Below are 19,178 nucleotides of genomic sequence, written 5' to 3' on the forward strand. Positions count from 1 at the left end.
TGACTATTGGCTTGACTTGGCCTAAGTCACCATTTATCTTTGAATTATTAATTAGTTGAATTTGGTTTTGCATTCCCCAATTCTTTGTTTTTAATTTTACCTTGATTGTAAAACCTTATTAATCTGAGTTAGAATTTTTTTTTTGACCAAGACCCACAATAAGAAATGAAGCTTTTAATCATGATCTAATAGTCACATTTGTAAATATAGCAAGAAGAAAAATGTCACCCAAGATTGGTTGGTACACTTCAGTATTTTCTGTTTTATTTTAACAGGGTGAGAATTACCTTGAAAAAGTTTTCATCTAGTGGATTAGCTAGATTATGGTTTGAAAATCATCTAGATAGAAAGAATAACATAAAAATAAAAAAGAATTGTGTGGTAGGGCTTTTTTTAATCTTAAGAAAATTGTCAATGCTTAATTATATTAAGTTGCTATAACATTTCTTTTTCTGAACATATTATCTGGTCTTATTTTTGCATTTAATTCATGTATTTATGAAATTGTAATTATTGCAGATATTCTATATTTGTCATTTAACACATTAGACCTTTCTGTATTTCTGCTTTACTATTGTGTATGTCAGGCTAACTTACTGTATCTTACTATAACTTACTCAGTTTCTCTTCCTGGACATGTAGGGGGTGTGTGTGTGTGTGTGTGTGTGTGTGTGTGTGTGTACACACATAGATATTTTCTATCACATATAATGTAGCTATTAGAATAATCATGATTATGGCCTTTTTTTCAATCATAGCTCTTGTATTTGACTCTTAACTACCATTTTCTTCCAGATATTGTATTTTTCAGGTCTAAAATTTCTGTCTGATTCATTTTTGTAGTTTCTCTGCTGAAAATGTCTGTCTTTGCATTTATTTCAAGAATGTTCTCAATTACTTAATGGAGGATGATTATAACTTCTTTTAAATCTTTGATAATTCCAACATCTGTGTCATCTTAGAATTGGCATTTGTTGATTATCTTCTCCCTTGAGCAGTAGACAGATGTGTGTGTGTGTGTGTGTGTGTGTGTGTTGGTACGTTAAGTGAGTTTCACTTGTATACTAGACATTTTCAATATTATTTGTAAGACTTCATTAAAATCCTCTAAAGAATGTTGGTTGGGTTTTTTTTTTTTGAGTTGGAGTGTCACTCTGTCACCCACACTGGAGTGCAGTGGCTGCTCCCGGCCACCGTAGCCTCGACCTGCTGGGCTCCGGCGATCCTTCCGCCTCAGCCTTCCAAGTAGCCGGAATTACAGGCATCTGCTACCACGCCTGGCTAATTTTTTGATTTATTGTAGAGATGAGGTCTCGCCTGCCCAGGCGGGTCTCGAACCTGCAGGCTCAGGCAAGCCACTCACCTCAGCCTCCTAAAGGCACGGGATTACAGGCTGAGCCACCGAGCCAGGCGAGTTTTTTTTTTTTAGTCAGGCAATCAACTTGGTTACGTTCATGATGCAAGTTCTGTTTTGCCTTTTTGTGGAGTTCCAATGTCAGTTCAATTTTCAAAGCTTTCGTTCTGCTGTGGAGGTGTGCCCAACATATATTCCAACAAGAGGTCTTCTAGGAATTGGGCAGTAGTTTACATGGATTTTAGTTCTTAATGTCTCTGCAGTAGTACTTTGGCTCTCTTTCATTGCAGGCACAATTCTAGGATGAACCCAAGACTTAATTCATACACAAAGTTAGGGGAGCCTTCTCTCCAGTGATCTCTGGGATTCCCATACCTCTGACCAGACAGTCAGGTTTCTCTCCAGGTTTAGCCTTCAGAGTATGTGGTGAGAGAAAAAAGGAACTCTTGCCCTCATTCTTTGGATAATAGGGATTCCCATTTCCTGTTCCTCTGACCAGAGATGGATCTCCTCTTGGGGTTTTAGAAGCTGGTGTGGCAACTGTTGGCAGGGTCAGGAAGGAAAAGGGAGAAGGAGAAAAACAGGACATTCTCTTCTTCACTTTCTCTCTTCTACTGCATGGAGGAGTCCTGTTACTAGTCTTCTGGCTAAACAGTGATTTCTCCTAGTGTTTTCGCCTTTAGTATTGTCTGCACCGTTCTGTGATTCTGCCAGCATAGGGATCAAAGCAGGGAGATCATAGATCATACAAAACACCATGAAATTAACCTCAACTTTCACACAGTTGCCCTTCCTTAGCTTTCACTGGCCATTATTCAAGTTTGAGTCTGGTTTCCAATTAGTCTGCTGTTTGACTTTTACAGTCCTTGAGTAGTTGCTTTTGTATTTAGTCTGGGGTTTTTAGTTATCAGTGAGAGAGGCCCTGCAATTGGCTGACTCCATCTTGGCTGGCACTGTAAAAACTCTGAACTATATTTAGAGTCTTTTTTAGCCCCCTTTGTTCCAAGGATTTGGAAAGAATGTGCAAATTTGTGTGTTGAATTAAAGAACCTATTCAAATAAAATTTTGAGGACTAAATTTAGTAATTTGTATGTTATTTTGGTGAGAGCTGATATCATTTTTTTTGTTTCAAAGCAGTTTTAAATTAATTGATATTCTAAAAGGGATTTTCCCCCCCTTTTTTGGTCTTTCCTTTTTATTTAGACACAAGAGCTCTCTCTGTTGCCCAGATTGGAGTGCAGTGATAGCATCATAGCTCACTGGCCTCGAGGTCTTGGGCTCTTTTTTTCTTTTTTTTTTGATTTGGAGTCTCACTCTGTTGCCCAAGCTGGAGCGCAGTGGCATACTCACGGTCACACCCCCAGCGTCGACCTGCTGGGCTCCGGTGATCCTTCTGCCTCAGCCTTCCAAGTTGCTGGAACTACAGGCATTGGGTGCCATGCCCAGCTAATTTTTTTTTTTTTTTATGTAGAGATGAGGTCTCGCCAAGTAACCTGGGCTGGTCTCGAACCTACAGGCTCAGGCAGTCCACTCACCTCACCCCTCAAAAGTGCTGGGATTACAAGCTGAGCTACCAAGCCCAGTTGGGCTCTTCTTTTTTAGCAGTATTCAAAACTGACAATTGCCATGCTTGAGAAATGGGATATTATGCATAATAATATAAAAGGTTATTTATATGAAAGTCCTTGTAACCATAAGAAAAGGTAGTTGGTTATAAAGCATATAAATAAACATTCGTATTTGTCATAATACTCTTCTTAGCGCTTAAAACAATCAAATTCTGGCTTCATTTTTTTTTTTTAATAGAGGATCTTACCCTCCACATTCCCTAAGCTTGGTAAATAGGTTTATTCTTATTAGACAGGTGTTTGCATACTTCAGGTTTACAATCTTAGGAAAATAGACATAATTTCCCTTTATAATATCTTGTACTTTTAAAAAGAGAGGGGAGCTCTAGAGTGGAGATTCTGAGAAAGGTATACAGTATTATGTACTCTTCACTACATAATGTTGTTATCATTGCTGTATGTTTACTTATACTCTGCAAACACTGTCTGTCTACTAGTATATTGACTGTCTCAAAAAGCAGACCATCAGTTCCATGACAGACTTTGTCTGCCTTGTTCTAATCATAGTGCCTAGGTCTAATGAATATATTGTGAAGGCGCAGTGAGTTGTGGGATTATAGATACTTTGCATTTTCTTTCGTTCTTTTTATATTTTTTAATTTGTCTTTATTAAAATATTTTATACCACAAAAATGTTCTAAAATTTTTTCTTTTTTTTTTCGTGTATGAGTCAGGGTCTCATTCAGTCTGGAGTGCAGTGTCACAATCACCGCTCAAGGCAGGCTGGGCTTCTGGGCTCAGGCGATCCTTCTACCTCAGTCTCCTGAGTAGCCAGGACTGTAGTCATGAGCCACCATGCCTGACTAATTAAAAACATTTTTTAATTTTTGTAGAGACGAAGTCTTGCTGTATTGTGTAGGCAAGTCTCAAACTCCTGGGCTCAAGCGATCTTCCTGCCTTGGCCTCCAAAAGTGCTGGGATTATTAGTGTGAGCCACCATGACCAGCTAAAAGTTTTTTTCAGAAAGAATGATTTCTTTATGTTTGATAACTTGTTATTAGTTATTACAACATTTCATATTTTATGTAGTTTAGTGTTTGCAGTTACATATTTTTTAAAAGATGCCTTTGAAACACTTTTTTCTGAAGCTTTCTTACAGGCACATTTTTTAGTATAAAAATGCGGGGCACAGTGCTTTTGTTAAAAACCTGATCTAGGAAGGTCCTCTCAGAATGTCTGTAACATCTCCTTTTTGCCTTTGCTCTTGAAAAATTCTGATTCCTTAAGAATATTGTGGTGTCAGTAGACATTAACCCAAGTTTATATTATTTAGAGTTGTATTTCAGACTTTTTTTTAAACAAAGAAATTTACCTCAAGAGTCTTAGTAAGAAAAGGTTTTGAAAGGAGTTTTTGTTTTGAGAGACTAATGAAAAAGTTACTGCTTGTCACATATATGCAAATTATTGAGTTTGTGTTTTCACCTTTAAAATTATTTGGGAAAAACAGAAATATTTCACTTTTTCAATTTTATTTCTACTTCAAATTGTTAATAAAATACTTTTCACAAAAATATTTTGAAAACTTAAGAATTTATACAGATTAGAAAACAAAGAAAAAGCTTTCACATATTTGTTCTACTGAATTTTCTGTTGCTGTGTAACAGACTGTTTGTGACTAAAATAGCATATATTTATTTAAGTTTCTTTGGGTCAGGATCCAGGCACTGATTAGCTGAGTCTTCTGCTGATGGCTTTTTTTTTTTTTAAGTTAATATATTTTTTAAAATTTATTTTTAAAATTAATTAATTATTATAAAGATGTGGGGTACAATTCAGGGCTAGGTATACAAACATTGATCATGCAGGTACCCTTGTTGATGAGGCATGCCCCTCCCTCCCCTAGCAGCTTCCCCCAACTGCCTGTCCCACCCCCCCTTCCCCTGACAGTTTTCCACTACTGCCAGTTGCCTTCCCAAAGCATTGTAATTGTTGTTCAAGGTCACCTTATGAGTGAGAACATATGGAACTCAGTTCTTTGTTTCTGTGATAAATCACTGATGATCTTAGCAGGCTGAAATTAAGGTGTCAGCCAGGGCTATGCTCTCATTTGAAACTTGGGGTCTTCTTTCAAGCTTCCTATTCAGGTGATTAGCTGAATTCAGGTTCTTATGGTTATAGGACTGAGGTCTTCGTTTAGTTGTTTATTGGCTGTGGGGATGAGGGTCACTCTTAGATCCTAGTGGTGACTTTCAGGTACTAGTAGCCATGGGGTCCATCCAGTCAGCTACAATAGTTACTGTGGGGATGACTGTTCCATTCTGCTCATATGCCCTCTATTCTGTACACTCTAGGCGGAGATTATATGGAGTGAGGTTACACAGGGCATATACCACCAGGGAGCAGAAGTCTTAGGGATCATCTTAAAGTCTGCCTATCAAGGCTACTCTAAAAATTCTGGTTATCGTTTTATAGTATTCCAGCTTTTTTCTGTGCTACGTTTTTATTTAGAACATAAATATTTCATTATGATGCCTTGGAATATTCATTATCATGTATAAATATATTCATATTATGCTCTATTATAAAATAATGCATATTGAGAGTTCAAACTTCTATAAAACAGTTTTAATTCTTTTTTTTTTTTTAAGTTGAGAAAGCAGTATTTATTGAGAGGACAGAAAACCTCCCACAGTGGTGAGAGGGAACCCGAGAGGGTTGCCCAAATTCTTAATACTTTAGTTCTGGTGGTTACCTTCATATCTTGAAATGATAGTTTTATGCTATCATTTCTGGAATGGTCAATTATTAGACGTTACTTACTGACTTTTGGCGGCAGTGGGTGAGACATTAGTTCACTTGCGCCGTTATGCCCTGTGTAATACCTTGCTTTTTTTAAATTCATTTTTTTAGAGAAAGGATCTCATTCTGTCACCCAGACTAGAGTGCAGTGGGACTGTTATAGTTCACTTCAGCCTTGAATTTTTGGGCTCCAGTGATCCTCCTGCCTCTGCCTCCCAGTGTCCTGGGATTACAGGTATGAACCACCACATCTGGCTTGTGATATCTTGTTTTTGAGTGATGATACTTTGGAATTCTGCAGAATAAATTATTTCCCTCCTTGGTTATGTTTTCTTTTGCATGTATCATGGCTTGTGGTTTCCTTATTTCATCATTTGCCAGGTTTTTTTTTTTTTTTTTGAGTTGGAGTCTCACTCCGTGTCCCAGGCTGGAGTGCAGTGGCACACTCATGGCCACCCCAGCGTTGACCTGCTGGGCTCATGTGATCCTTCTGCCTCAGCCTTCCATGTAGCTAGAACTACAGGCACATGACCACTCTTTTTATTGCATTCCCATTTTCTGGAAGTTTGTGACACCTCTATCTGCCAGTTCTTCTCTCCTCCTTGTTCTGCTTTTCATTAGGAATTTTTATACCATTTAAAAAATATTTTAAAGATATGGGGTACAATTCAGGATTAGATATACAAGTGGTCATTGTATAGGCAAAGTTTGGGCCTCCCTTTGGGTCTCCACTTTGCCTGGTTTGAGATCGGGTACCCTTATTGATTTTATGTGGGCCCCCCCCCCGTTCTTTTTTAAAACTTCTTTATTGTCCTTTCAATGGAAGGAAGAAAGGAAAAATAATCTGGTCAGTATGCTGTCTTGGATTCAAAGTATCAAGATTGTGTTGGTTGCAGGAACTTTTGTGAGGTATCTGAGTTTTTTGGGAATTTGAGGAACTTTAATTAGTATTCTATTGTCCTAAAGTACCATTTGTTAAGATGGACTGGGTTGACTGCTGGTAAGTTATTTTAGATTTACACTTAAGAGTAATTCCAGTGGTCATAGAATCAGCAACCATGAAGACATAGATTAACCTGTGAAAGATGTTGATGGTTCTTTGGGATATGACTGATTATAAGCTCTTTGTTGGGCTCTTCCAAGGTCATAGTAAAATTTATTTAATGTTCCTCAAATGAGGAGAGACATAAAAAGTTTTGGAGTGAAGGAAGAGCTTACTTGAAGTAACAAGCATGAAGTATGTTCTATATTTTGTTAAATTTTGGATAATGAGTCTCATTTAGTGACTAGAGAGGGCATGAATGTATTTTCCAGGGAGGTGAGATGGCAGTGTTTATCAAAAACAAAACAAAACAAAAAATCTGTAGGATTGAGAATGGTGCCTAATTTAGGGGTTGGCCTGGTTTTGTAGAAAAGTTATGTTGGAACATGCTGTGCCCTTGCTTGTAGGAATTGTGTGTGGCTACTTTCCTGCTATGAGGAGCTGAGTAGTTGTGATAGGGACAGTATGGCTACAAAGCCTAAAATATCTGCTGTTGGCCCTTTACAGAAAAACTCTGTGATCTCTGGACAAATTGATAGTGAGTGGCTTTGAAGATCTTTATTAGAGATAAGTTTTGTGATAGTATAACCAGCACTGGCTAATGGAATCCTTGAACCTTGATTCAAATCATTAGAAACAGATTTGATATGAAGTTTTCATATTAAAAACATGCATTTCCCAGGAATTTGTGACAAGCCTGGACAACATAGCAAGACCTCGTCTCTACAAAAAATAGAAAAACTAACCAGGTGTGGTGATGTAACCTGTAGTGCCAGCTACTAGGGAGCCTGAGGCAGGGGGTATCCTTTGAGCTCAGGAGGTGAAGGCAGAGGTGAGTTGTGATTGTGCCATTGCACTCCAGCCTGGGTAACAGAGTAAGACCCCAACTCAAAAAAAAAAGCATTTGCTGTGGTACCCACAGTGATAGTATAGACAAGTGATAGTATAGAAACTTAAATTTTAAAAGTTTGAGGAGCATTCTTTAGTGTACACAAAGAGAATTAAAACATAAAGAATGACTTACTTAGACTGAAAACCCAGATTCTTTAGTGTTTTTTTTTTTTTTTTAATTGAAATGATAAGTCTTGTGTGACCAAAGGAAGGGTGGGCAGATCAGGACTGGATCCTCATTTCAGCATATCAGTCACTGAAGTCAGATGGACATAGAGTTTGTGTAAGTAAAGGGTTTGATCACCTGACATTAGTTAATATTAGAACATGGCATATGAGGGGAAGATGATTAGGTTTGGGAAGCAGGTTTCAGAGTCTGAGTAAGAGCACAGGAAGCACCAGTAGCCCTGGAAGTGGAAGAATTGATGGAACAAACAAACTGGGCTCAGCAGCCGCTTAAGACTTTGGAAAACATGGCAGCAGCAGAGAGTCAGATCCCCAAAAGTAGACTGGTTAGATTAAAACTTACAGAAAAAGCTGAGTGGAGCCCAAGTTCAGGCAGCATGTGGTTACGGTCTTCTGCCTCAAGCATTAAGATGGGACTCATCAAGCAAAGGAATAGAAACGTCCTAGAATTAACTTTCATTCTCCAGCATTTTTCAGGGTAGAAACGTGCTTTGTATTCTGTCCTGGATCAGATTTTGAGAATGGGAAGAGAATTACATCCCTAATTCTTGGACAGGTTAACATATCTGACTAGAATGAGGATTGGAATAAAGCTTGTAGTTCCTAATAGCAATGTATGGTAGTGTTAAAATTAGTCATCAGTTGGATAATGAAGGTTTATTACTGAATGCTTGCTGTGTACAGGTATTGTGTTCTATCTTGTAGATCTGAAGATAGATTAAATATAGTCTCTTTGTGAACATTGAATTATTCATAGAAGTTTATTAAAAACTTTTAAGGGACTGGCGGCATTTCACCACTATATTCTTTTTCTGAAGTACTGAGTGTTATAGTGACATTCATAAAATTCTCTTTGATGGAGGTCCTAGAGCATTGAGTTTGATGCCTTGGATTGAGCAGTAGTGGACTACATAGAACACCTAAATTTGGATGAATTGACTTGAAGGGAAACTGCAGGATGACGAACTGGAGTTATGTGCTAGGTCCATGTTAGTTCAAAAAACGTTAAATACATTTGTACTCCAATTGATTCAAAAAAACGTTGAAGCAGCTTGCTTAACAAAATTAAATACAGCAGAGTTTTTTTAAAAACATAATGTCAACAGACATTTGAGATATATGATCAGACTAGTAAACTAGACATAGCAGCAAGATCCCTAGAAGCCAGGGCAAGAAGGGAGAAACATGTTAAATCATCCAACTTTGATTTTAAAAAAAAGCACACAGGAACTAGCTGAATCACTCTCTTTTTTTGAAATCAAGGAGAATATACTTTATGAGTTCTTTAATAAGGGAATTTCTGAATCAAAATAATTCTTTTAACAGATTGATAAAAGACAGTGTTCTAGGAGAAATTTTTATCAGCCTTCTTTGAAAGTTGAGGACTTAAAATTCAAGTTAGGGCTTCCGTGAAGATTTAGATGAAATGATCTGTGTATTTTCTGATTGTCAGATTTATTAAAGAATTGAGATTTTAGAGAACCCAGAGAAATGGTTAGTTGGAAGCATATACAGCTGACCTTGAACAATGGGAGAGTTTGACTGCCAACCCTGTCTGCAGTAGAAAGTCCATGTGTAACTTTCAACTCCCCCCTCCCAACTTAACTACTAATCTTACTGATTGGAAAATGCACTGATAATATAAACAATTGATTAACACATATTTTGTATGTTTTATGCATTAAGTACTGAATCCTTACAATGAAGCAAGCTGGAGAAAAGAAATGATTCTTCTGTGTCTTCTCTTCCTCATCGTCTGGCACTAGTTCAGAAGCACTACTCTCCATCAAGTCATCGTCTTCTGTTAATTCCTCTGGTGTGATGTCTGTTAGCTCTGGAGTTTCTCCAAGATCTATATCTTGAAATCCTTCACCTCTCCCCCTTTTTTTGGGGGGGGGGGGGACCTTCCAGTCTCATGGTTTCTTTGATTGACTCTGTCCTGAATTCTGTGATGTCATGTACAATATTGGGACAGTTTTCTCCAGCAGGAATTTTATTGTTCAGGCTTGTTGGTTTTCTCAGCTTTTTCTGTGACAACGATGGCATTTTTCAGTGGTTTAATCCTTTCAGGCTTTCATGACCCTCTCTACTGGAGTTCTTTTCCATAGCGTTGACACTCTTTTTTGTAGAGCACTGCGTATAATGGACGTTAAAAGGTCCTTAGGACCTCCTGATCTAGAGTCTGAATTAGAGACTTTGTGTTTGGGGCATGTAGAGCACTTTGACTACTTCGTTTTGAACTCATAGGTTTCTGAGTTGCCAGGGATGTTGTCCAATATCAAAAGAACTTTATTTTTTTTAATTTATTTTTTGAGTTGGAGTCTCACTCTGTTGCCCAGGTTGGAGTGCAGTGGCACGCTCATGGCCACCACAACCTTGACCTGCTGGGCTCAGGCGATTCTTCTGCCTCAGCCTTCCAAGTAGCTGGAACTGCAGGCCTTCCATCACACCCTGCTAGTATTTCTTGATTTATGTAGAGATGAGATCTTACCAGTTTGCCCAGCCTAGTCTCGAACCTGTGGGCTCAGGCAGTGCTTTCACCTTGGCTTCCCAAAGTGCTGGAATTATAGGCATGAGACACCACACCCTGCCCAAAATAACTTTAAAAGACAATCTCTTTTAAAGACTGGCAAGGTACTTTCTGACTTCAGGGACAAAATATTGATAGAACCAATCCAGAAAAAGGGTTCTTATCCCAGCCTTCTTCTTGTACAGCCAAAAGTCTGGCAGCTCGTGTTTATCTTTTCAAGGCTCGGGGTTAGCAACTTTATACATAGATAAGGGCAGTCTTGATCATAAATCTGACTGCATTTTCACAAAAAGTTTAGTTAGCCTATTCCTTCCTGTCTTAAATCCCAGTGCTTTCTTCTCTTCCTTACTGATAAATGTCATTTGTGGCATTTCCTCCTCCCCTCCCAGAATAGGGCACTTTCATCTGTTTGAAGAACATGTTCAGAGACATATTCTTTCTCTTTAGTGATTTTATTACTAGTATGTGGGAACTTACCTGCTGTCTTTTGGTCAACAGAAGCTGCTTCTCCTGTTCTCTTGACATTTTAAAGCCAAACCTCTTTCTAAAATTATAAAACCATTCTTTGCTGGCATAAAATTCTCCAACTTTTAGATCCTTCACCTTCCTTTTGCTTTAAGTTGTCATATAATGACTTCACTTTTTCTTGAGTCATATTAGAGTCTTTAGGTATGTCTTTCTTATGGTAATCCTGCATCCATATTTAAGCTGCATTTTTAGTAAGAGATTAAATGGCATTTCACAAAACGTTCAAGGTTTTTGTGATTACTAACTTAGCTGTAGTGAGGATTCATGAAATTCATTTTCTTTTTTTCACAACAATCCTTATGCTGGATCTGTTTATCTTGAAATAGTGGGCACCTGCAGCTCCACGCCTCAATATTATGGTATATATCAAGCAGTTCAACCTTTTCTTGTAATGTCGTGACTTTTCTCTGCTTCTTAGGAGCACTTTGTATGGGTCCCATGGTGTTTTTCAAGGTTTATGGTATTGCGCTAAACATGATGAAGAATATGCGAGAACTGTGAGAGATTGCTTTTTACTGTGATATGCAATTTATTGGAGAAATTAACTGCTCATATAGATATGATGAGCATCTCACAGTGTTTTAAGGAGGTGCTCCCAACACTTGAACTCACCACAATAGCAACAGGGGGTAGCTATGAAATTATTATACAAGTACAGTTAATTTTATACACTTAATGATTTAATACAGCATCTTTATGTTTGTTTACATTGCTCTCCACTGTTAATGGTGCTAGGTACAGTCTATAAGTGTGTGCATAAGTTTTGGTAAATTTTAACTTTGTTAATGTAATAGATTTGTGTTTATTTTATGGTAGTAAATTATAAAATAGACTAGTATCTTTGCATACTTTATGCATTTGTGACATACCTTTTTCTTAAATTTTTTTGCTATTTCTAGGCCATGTGGTTCATCTGTGAGTTTTTTCAAATTGTCGAAAATCTCCAAAATTTTCAATGTTTATTGAAAAAAAATTCACATATAAGTGGATCTTTGTGTTGTTGAAGGGCCAGCTATATTAAGTGAACCTTTGAAATGTACCGTGTTGCTCAGTATTTCTCTGAATAGTAACTTAAGTGTAGGTGCTTTGGTCCATATGGACTAGTGCTTGATTGAAACTTTGGGGCTTTGCTGCACTAAAGGCAAGAGGTAATGTGTTGTCTACCATCAAACAACCTGATGCCTCTTCTTTACCCTAGTAATATAAATAACTGTATAATGTGCCTTCAGATGGTTGAGCAAGACTTGATGGGTCCTTTACTATTATTATTCTTTTAAATGGAGATTGCCTACCAAAGAGAAGGGTTTTAATTTTAATAATGACTAACCTTTATTGAATGACCTAATTTAGTGTGCTGTAAATACTCACTTCAGTGAAACATTGAAGTGAGTGTTGTTTCTATTTAGCAACTTTTATTTATTTTTTTAAATACTTTTTTCTTATAAGTAGACATGGGGTTTCACTGTGTTTCCAAGGCTGTTCTCAAACTCTTGGCCTCAAGCAATCTTCCCTCCTCAACCTCCCAAAGTGCTAGGATTACACGCATGAGCCACCATACCTGTCCTAGAAACTTTTTTTTTGAGTCAGAGTCTCTGTTGTCCAGGCTGGAGTGCAGTGGCACACACTTGGCACTACAGCCTCGACTTGCTGGGCTCAGGTGATCCTTCTGCCTCAGCCTTCCAAGTAGCTGGAACTACAGGCATGTGGTCACCACACCTGGCTAATTTTTTATTTATTGTAGAGATGAAGTTTTGCCACGTTGCCCAGGCTGGTCCCGAACCCATGGGCTCAGGCAATCCTCTCACCTTGGCGGCCTCCCAAAGTGCTGGAATTACAGACTTGAGCCACTGCACCCAGCCCTGAAACTTTTAATAAAGTGGCATAGTTAGGATTCAAATTCTGATCTTTTTGTGCAAATTTGGTACACTGCTGTGTCTTGTATATATTTACTTATTTTAATTCATTATTAACAGATACCTTTTCTCTGCCAGCCACTGTGGGTTTTGAAGAAAAGTAAAAAAAAGGATGCTAAACAAAAAAGACAGGGTTTCTGTTCTTAGAGCTTATTCTCTTGTATGAGAGGGCAACAGTGGCTTTCAGATGGACCTGCTAAGAAATTCTGGGAAACTGATTTTTGCTTTATACAGCTTACTATAAGCCCAGTAGTGTTGACATTATTTGGCATCTGGTGAATAGACTGACAAAACAGATAGGAATAAAGACTATGTATATATTAAAATTCCCTGTGAGTTCTGAAATTTAAGAGTTTAAGATCTCGAGGAAGAGTTCTTAGAAAATATCTGAGGGGATCCTGCTCCTAGTTAGGCGACATCATAAACAGAAGGGTACCTCTGTGGGTGCTTACAGGGGTGGATATGTACATTTCCTCCAGGACTGATTTCAGCTGGGACAGCAGTTGGTGTATAGTTGACATCTTACTAACTTAAATTGTATTAAAAGTTACATTTTCTGTCTCAAGTTCCAATCACTGTCACCCTGTGAAAGTCCTTTTTAAAAACCAAGTTTGGGCAACTCCCTAGGGCGAGTCCCCTCCCACTCTGGGAGCTTTTCTGTCTCTCAAGGAATCCTGCTTTCTCAAAAAAAAAAAAAAAAACAAGTTTTGGTTAAATCATCATACAAGTAAATGTCAGATTACTGCAGTGAATGTTTCATAAGTGAATAATAGCACAGCGGAAGCCTAAAGGGGGCTTATTGTTGGGGAGTTAGGGAAGCCTTTCCTTATTAGGTGATGCTTTAAGACAGGTGAGTACACATTAATTAGTGAGTAAGAAGCTTTCTTTTAAAGGTCATGTGAATAGAGTAGGGGACTAGGAGTGGTATGAGGTGAGACTGGAAAGGTAGGCAGGAGTTAGACCAAGCAGGGCTTTACTAGATTTTTTTTGGTGTATGTTCAGAGTAGAAAGTCATTAATCATCTTAAGAGAGTTGGGAGGATGTTAGTCACCTGATCATGTTAGTTTTTGGAAAGATAGCTGTAAATGTGGTATGGAGAACATGCCACATTTATTTAGGTGTTTCCAGGTGAGAGATGAAGGTAATTTGGACTGTAGTCATGGTGGTGGTTAGAAGAGGGAGAGAAGCCAAATATAGGGGAAATTGGGCAGGTTTCAGAGACAAAAAGGTTGGAAATGAATAGAATTTAATTATGGATAATGTTCCCAAGGGGTGCTGGAGAAAAGCTATTGAGGGCTTCCTAGGTTTGTAGTTGATAAGCTAACAAATTCTGTTTGAGCTGCTTTTAAAATCTGTTCCAAGTTGTTTTTGTTGTGTTCTGATACCCAAAGCTTAATTTACAGACTTCAAATTAACATCTTACAGTATTGCAGTTAAAAATCTGAGTATCCTGTGAATGTAGTGGTAGTTTTAATCAGTATGCCTGTAAGCCTTAGTTATTTGTTGCCAACTTCTCCTACCTTGTCTTTAGCAGCTTTCTCTCTAAGCACTATTTTTTCTTTTGCTTATATGAAAATTTCAAAACTAACATGGGGTATGGGGTAGGATTATTGTTAAACATTAGGTCCCTTGGTTTCTTAAAATGATTTTTTTTTGAGATACATACCATAAAATCAGCCAGTTTAAAGTGTATAAGTCAGTGGTTTTTACTATGTTTACCAACTTGTGCAGCCATCATCATGATCAGTTTTAGAATGTTTTTATTACCCCAACAAGAAACACTATACTCATTTGTGATCGTTGCTGGCTTCTCCCCAACTCCCTCAGTCCTAGACAGCTAATAGGTTTGCCTTTTCTGGATATAAATGGAATCATATAATATGTGAAGTTTTTCATCTGACTTTTTAAACTAGCATAATATTTTCAAGTTTCATTCACATTGTAGCATGTATCAGTACTTCATTTCTTTTTATGACTCTTATTTCATTGAATAGATTTAACGGATTTGTTTATCCAATCACTAGTTGATGGGCATTTGTGGTGATTCTGCTTTTTTATGAATGTTTTGATTTTATATGAATAATGCTACAGTGGCCTTTTACAAGTTTTTAATGTGAATATATATTTTAGCTCTCTTGGACATTTACTGGCACTGAATTTGGCTGGGTCATATGGTAACCATGTTTAATTTTTTTTTTTTTGAGTTGGAGTCTCACTCTGTCGCCCAAACTGGAGTGCAGTGGCCGCTCCCGGCCACTACAGCCTCAACCTGCTGGGCTCCAGTGCTCCAGTGCTCCTTCCACCTCAGCCTTTCAAGTAGCTGGAACTACAGGCGCGCGCTACCACGCCTGGCTAATTTTTTGATTTATTGTAGAGATGAGGTCTCACCAAGTTGCCCAGGCGGGTCTCGAACCCTTGGGCTCAGGCAGTCCACTCACCTCAGCCTCCCAAGGCTCGGGATTACAGGCTGAGCCACCGAGCCCGGCTCATGTTTAATTTTTTGAGAACCTGTCAAACAGTTTTCCAAAGCAACTGCACCATTCCCACACACCAGCAGTGTTGTAAAGGGTCCACAGTTTTTCCACATCCTCTTTAACACTTGTTGTTATCTGTCTTTTTGATTATAAGCAAGTGAAAAGTGGTAGGTCTTTATATCCTTGATTTGCATTTCCCTGATGGCTGATGTATTGAGCCTCATTTTTAAGAGAAAAGCAGCACTTTAATTTCATTGAGAATATAAAAATGAAAATGGTAGTTTCATGGAATTGCTTGAAGAGAGTTTTGCTGTATTTACAATGTGTTCTTCTTTTTCATCAGTTGTATTCCCTGAATGACTATAAACCACCCATTTCTAAAGCGAAAATGACCCAAATTACTAAAGCAGCCATCAAAGCTATTAAGGTGAGTCATACATTTTACTCTTGTGTTTTCAATAGTAAATGCTACATAATATTTTAGATGGGGGATACTTTTTATGAATTATGTTTTTTCCCCACTTTATAGCATTAATACATGTTTATTGTGGAAAACCACAAAAATAGAAAATCTATCACTTACAGACTCTCCCACCTAAACATGTAACATTTGAAGCAATCATATTTCCTTAACTTGCTTGGGTCTGTAATATTTTGGATCTGTCGATAGCATGGAGAATGTGTTTAACACTGCCATTTGTCACACTGACTTTGCAGAATCTTGAAATACAAGTTGGTTAAAGGTTTCTAAATATTGATCTTTTTTTCTTATTGGTTCTATGTTATACTTGAAAATGAGCCATTATGGAAAACAGTTAGACCTGATTGTACATAAGATATTTGAACTGTAAGAAAGGCCACAGACATTTAACCTTTGCTCTGATACACTAGAGTTTGAACCTATGTTGACTCATGGAGACTTCTTAAAATCTCGGGAAGAGGTTGCATCCTCTCTGGAGAAATATATGTATGCACAAAATTTAATGCAAAATTTCTTGGTTAAAGACTTTTTGAAACTCAGCCATAGACACATCCTCAGGAATTTCTTGTCCCCAGGGCCAATACTCCCTGCTTTACTAGGACTCTTAAAGTTGGGAATGAATGAGTACTTACTTCTAATTAAGTATTAACTTGTGAATATTTAGTAATATGTTTTCCTACTCTGAATTAAAACATTTTCCGTAACCAGCGGCACCAGCTATTTAAATTGTCTTTGTTTTTTTTCAGTTGAGGTCTCACTCTGTTGCCCAGGATGGAGTGCAGTGGCACAATCATGGATCACCACAGCCTTGACCTCCTTCCTGAGCTCAGGCGATCCTTGTGCCTCGGCCTCCCTGGTAGCTTGGACTACAGGTGTGCACCACCACACCTGGCTTACTTTTTTGTTTTGTTTTTGTAGAGATGAGATCTTGTTATGTTGCCCAGGCTGGTATTGAACTCCTGGGCTCAAGCAATCCTTCTACCTCAGCCTCCCAAAGTGCTGGGATTATAGGTGTGAGCCACTGCACCCAGCCTAAATTGTCTTTTTATAAAGACAATATATTAGACTTAACACATTTTTATTTACTAGTAATTGTAACTGGGGGAAAATTTAGGTAGTTGATTTCTTGATCAAAATTTAGTTTTCAGACTTCTAGTTAATATTTTACTTATGATAGTTAAAATTTCTGCACTTGCATGCAGAAAGTCAAAGCGGGGATAAGGACAGTGATAAGCACATTTAAGACAGAAAATTCTTCAGAGAAGTGATTTTTCAGGGTGTCTAATGAGCTTAATATATAATAAGTTTATTCTCTTATGCTCGCTATACTATTTTAATTATGGTTTGATTTCTATGATCATAATCATCTGAGAGTATGCAAATATGTATATTATCACTTTTATTCTGTAAAAATTAGTAATGGTGCATTTTATGTGACTTTTGTTGAGCAGAATACTTCTTTTTAATTAAGAAATTGAGTGAGAGACTGGGCACAGTGGCTCACACCAGCACTTTGAGAGGCCGAGTCAAGAGGATTGCCTGAGCCCTGGTCAGCTTGGTCAGACCTTGTCTCTACAGTAAATAAAAAAAAATTAGCCAGGTGTGATGGCGTGTGCATATAGTTCCAGATGCTTGGAAGGCTGAGATGGAAGGATTACCTGAGCCCAGCAGGTTGAGGCTGCGGTGGCTGTGACCATGTCACTTCACTCCAGCCTAGGTGATAGAGTGAGACGCTAAAAGACTCAGTGAGGTATAGGTGCTAGCATTATTTCCTGTTTTCAGATGTCAGAAGGGTCTATGAGAAATTAAGTAATTTGCAATAGTAGGAATAAATGTAGCTAGGACTTGAATCTAGGTTTCTGTCAATCAAGAGTCTAACTCTGAGGGCAATGGCTTACCTATTGTCCCAGCTACTCCAGGGATCAAGTTGTAGAAGGAGTGCTTGAGCCCATAAATCCGAGGCTAGCTTGGGCAACATAATATAGTGAGACCCCAATCTCTAAGAAAAAAAAAAGTAAAAACAATACTTAGAAAATTAAATGTTTAAAAAATCTAACTTTTAATTATTATGATATATACTGCACTATTTTGCTTTATCATTACTGTTTTTAATTTTGATAAAATTTATACTTTATAATGAGCACCACCTAGTCTTCTCTTAGATTTGCCAGTTAACATTTTGCCACACTTGCTTGATCTCGTGCACGATTTTCTTTTTTTGGGCAGAGTTAGAGTTAAGAGTTAGTTTCAGACTTCTTTTATAGCACTTAATCCCTAAATATTGAAGGAATCTCATAAGACCAAAGACATTTCCTAAGTAGTCATAATACACCATTCACATGCAAGAAATTTCACTTTGATATACCACTGTCCGATATACCATACAACTCATTCTTAGATTTTAGCAGTGTCACCGTGCTGACTGTAGTAGCTGTCTCCTGCACCCTGCTTTATCAGGATCCATTCAGGATCACATATTACAACTTATTTGTCATGTCACTTCATTTATCTCTTTTGTTTAATTTTTTGTGACATTGACATTATTGAAGAGTCCCGACAGATTTTTTCACTATTGTGTTCTTTTAAATTACGTTTAGTAAACATGTAACCTGAAATCTTAACTTCTTTTTAAATCAGATTTAACGAGCACAATGATCTTAATGCGGTAAGTCATTGGTTCCTGCTAGTGTTTAGAGAAATGACTACTTTGAGAGTGCTTGTTCACATTGCATACTGTCGGGCAACTTAATTTGGAAGGCCTATGGGAATTAGTAACTTGGAATGAAATTTTAGTTAATAGTTTTATACTAATTACATATAATAATGAAGCAAAAAGCACTGTCAAGGTGTATTTCAGAAAAATTTTTCCGTTCATTCAGTGTGTAATTATTTAATATTTTATATATTGATTTTAAGTATTTAGGTGCCTATCAAGTGCCTAATAACTTTTAGTTGTTTTAGCCTGTTTATTTAAGTAAACTTATTTACTTATTCATTTATTTTTTGAGTTGGAGTCTCATTCTGTTGCCCAGGCTGGAGTGCAGTGTCATACTCATGTACATGACAGCCTTGACCTGCTGGGCTCAGGTGATCCTTGTGCTTCAGCCTTCCAAGTAGCTGGAACTACAGGTGTGCACCATCATGCCCAGCTAATTTTTTGATTTATTGTATAGATGAGGTCTTGGCATGTTGCCCAGGCTGGTCTTGAAACCATGGGCTCAGGCAATCCTCTGCCTCCTAATGTGCTGTGATTATAGACGTGAGCCACCACACCCCGCTTGCTTAAGTAACTTAAACTTGAGTAAACCGTTAATTTATATTAAGTAAACTTAAGCCAAACTTAAACTTACAGGTTTTGATTTGATACGAGCTAATGATGTTTTCCTTTATTTTTGATTATGTAAATACTAG

The 19,178-nt window shown here is 37.7% G+C and overlaps 1 protein-coding gene across 1 annotated transcript in view; it reads left to right on the forward strand.

Annotated features, from left to right (window-relative positions):
- SCAF8 (SR-related CTD associated factor 8) overlaps nt 1–19,178 on the forward strand; it is a 164,861-nt gene that overhangs the window by 13,303 nt on the left and 132,380 nt on the right. The window contains exon 2 of the mRNA XM_021714580.1: nt 15,630–15,713. Within this exon, the coding sequence (XP_021570255.1) occupies nt 15,630–15,713 (84 nt within the window). The remainder of the gene's footprint in view (nt 1–15,629; nt 15,714–19,178) is intronic.

Source organism: Carlito syrichta, unplaced genomic scaffold (genome assembly GCF_000164805.1).
Source record: "Carlito syrichta isolate Samal-C Ts95f unplaced genomic scaffold, Tarsius_syrichta-2.0.1 Scaffold305681, whole genome shotgun sequence".
Classification (NCBI taxonomy): Eukaryota; Metazoa; Chordata; class Mammalia; order Primates; family Tarsiidae; genus Carlito; species Carlito syrichta.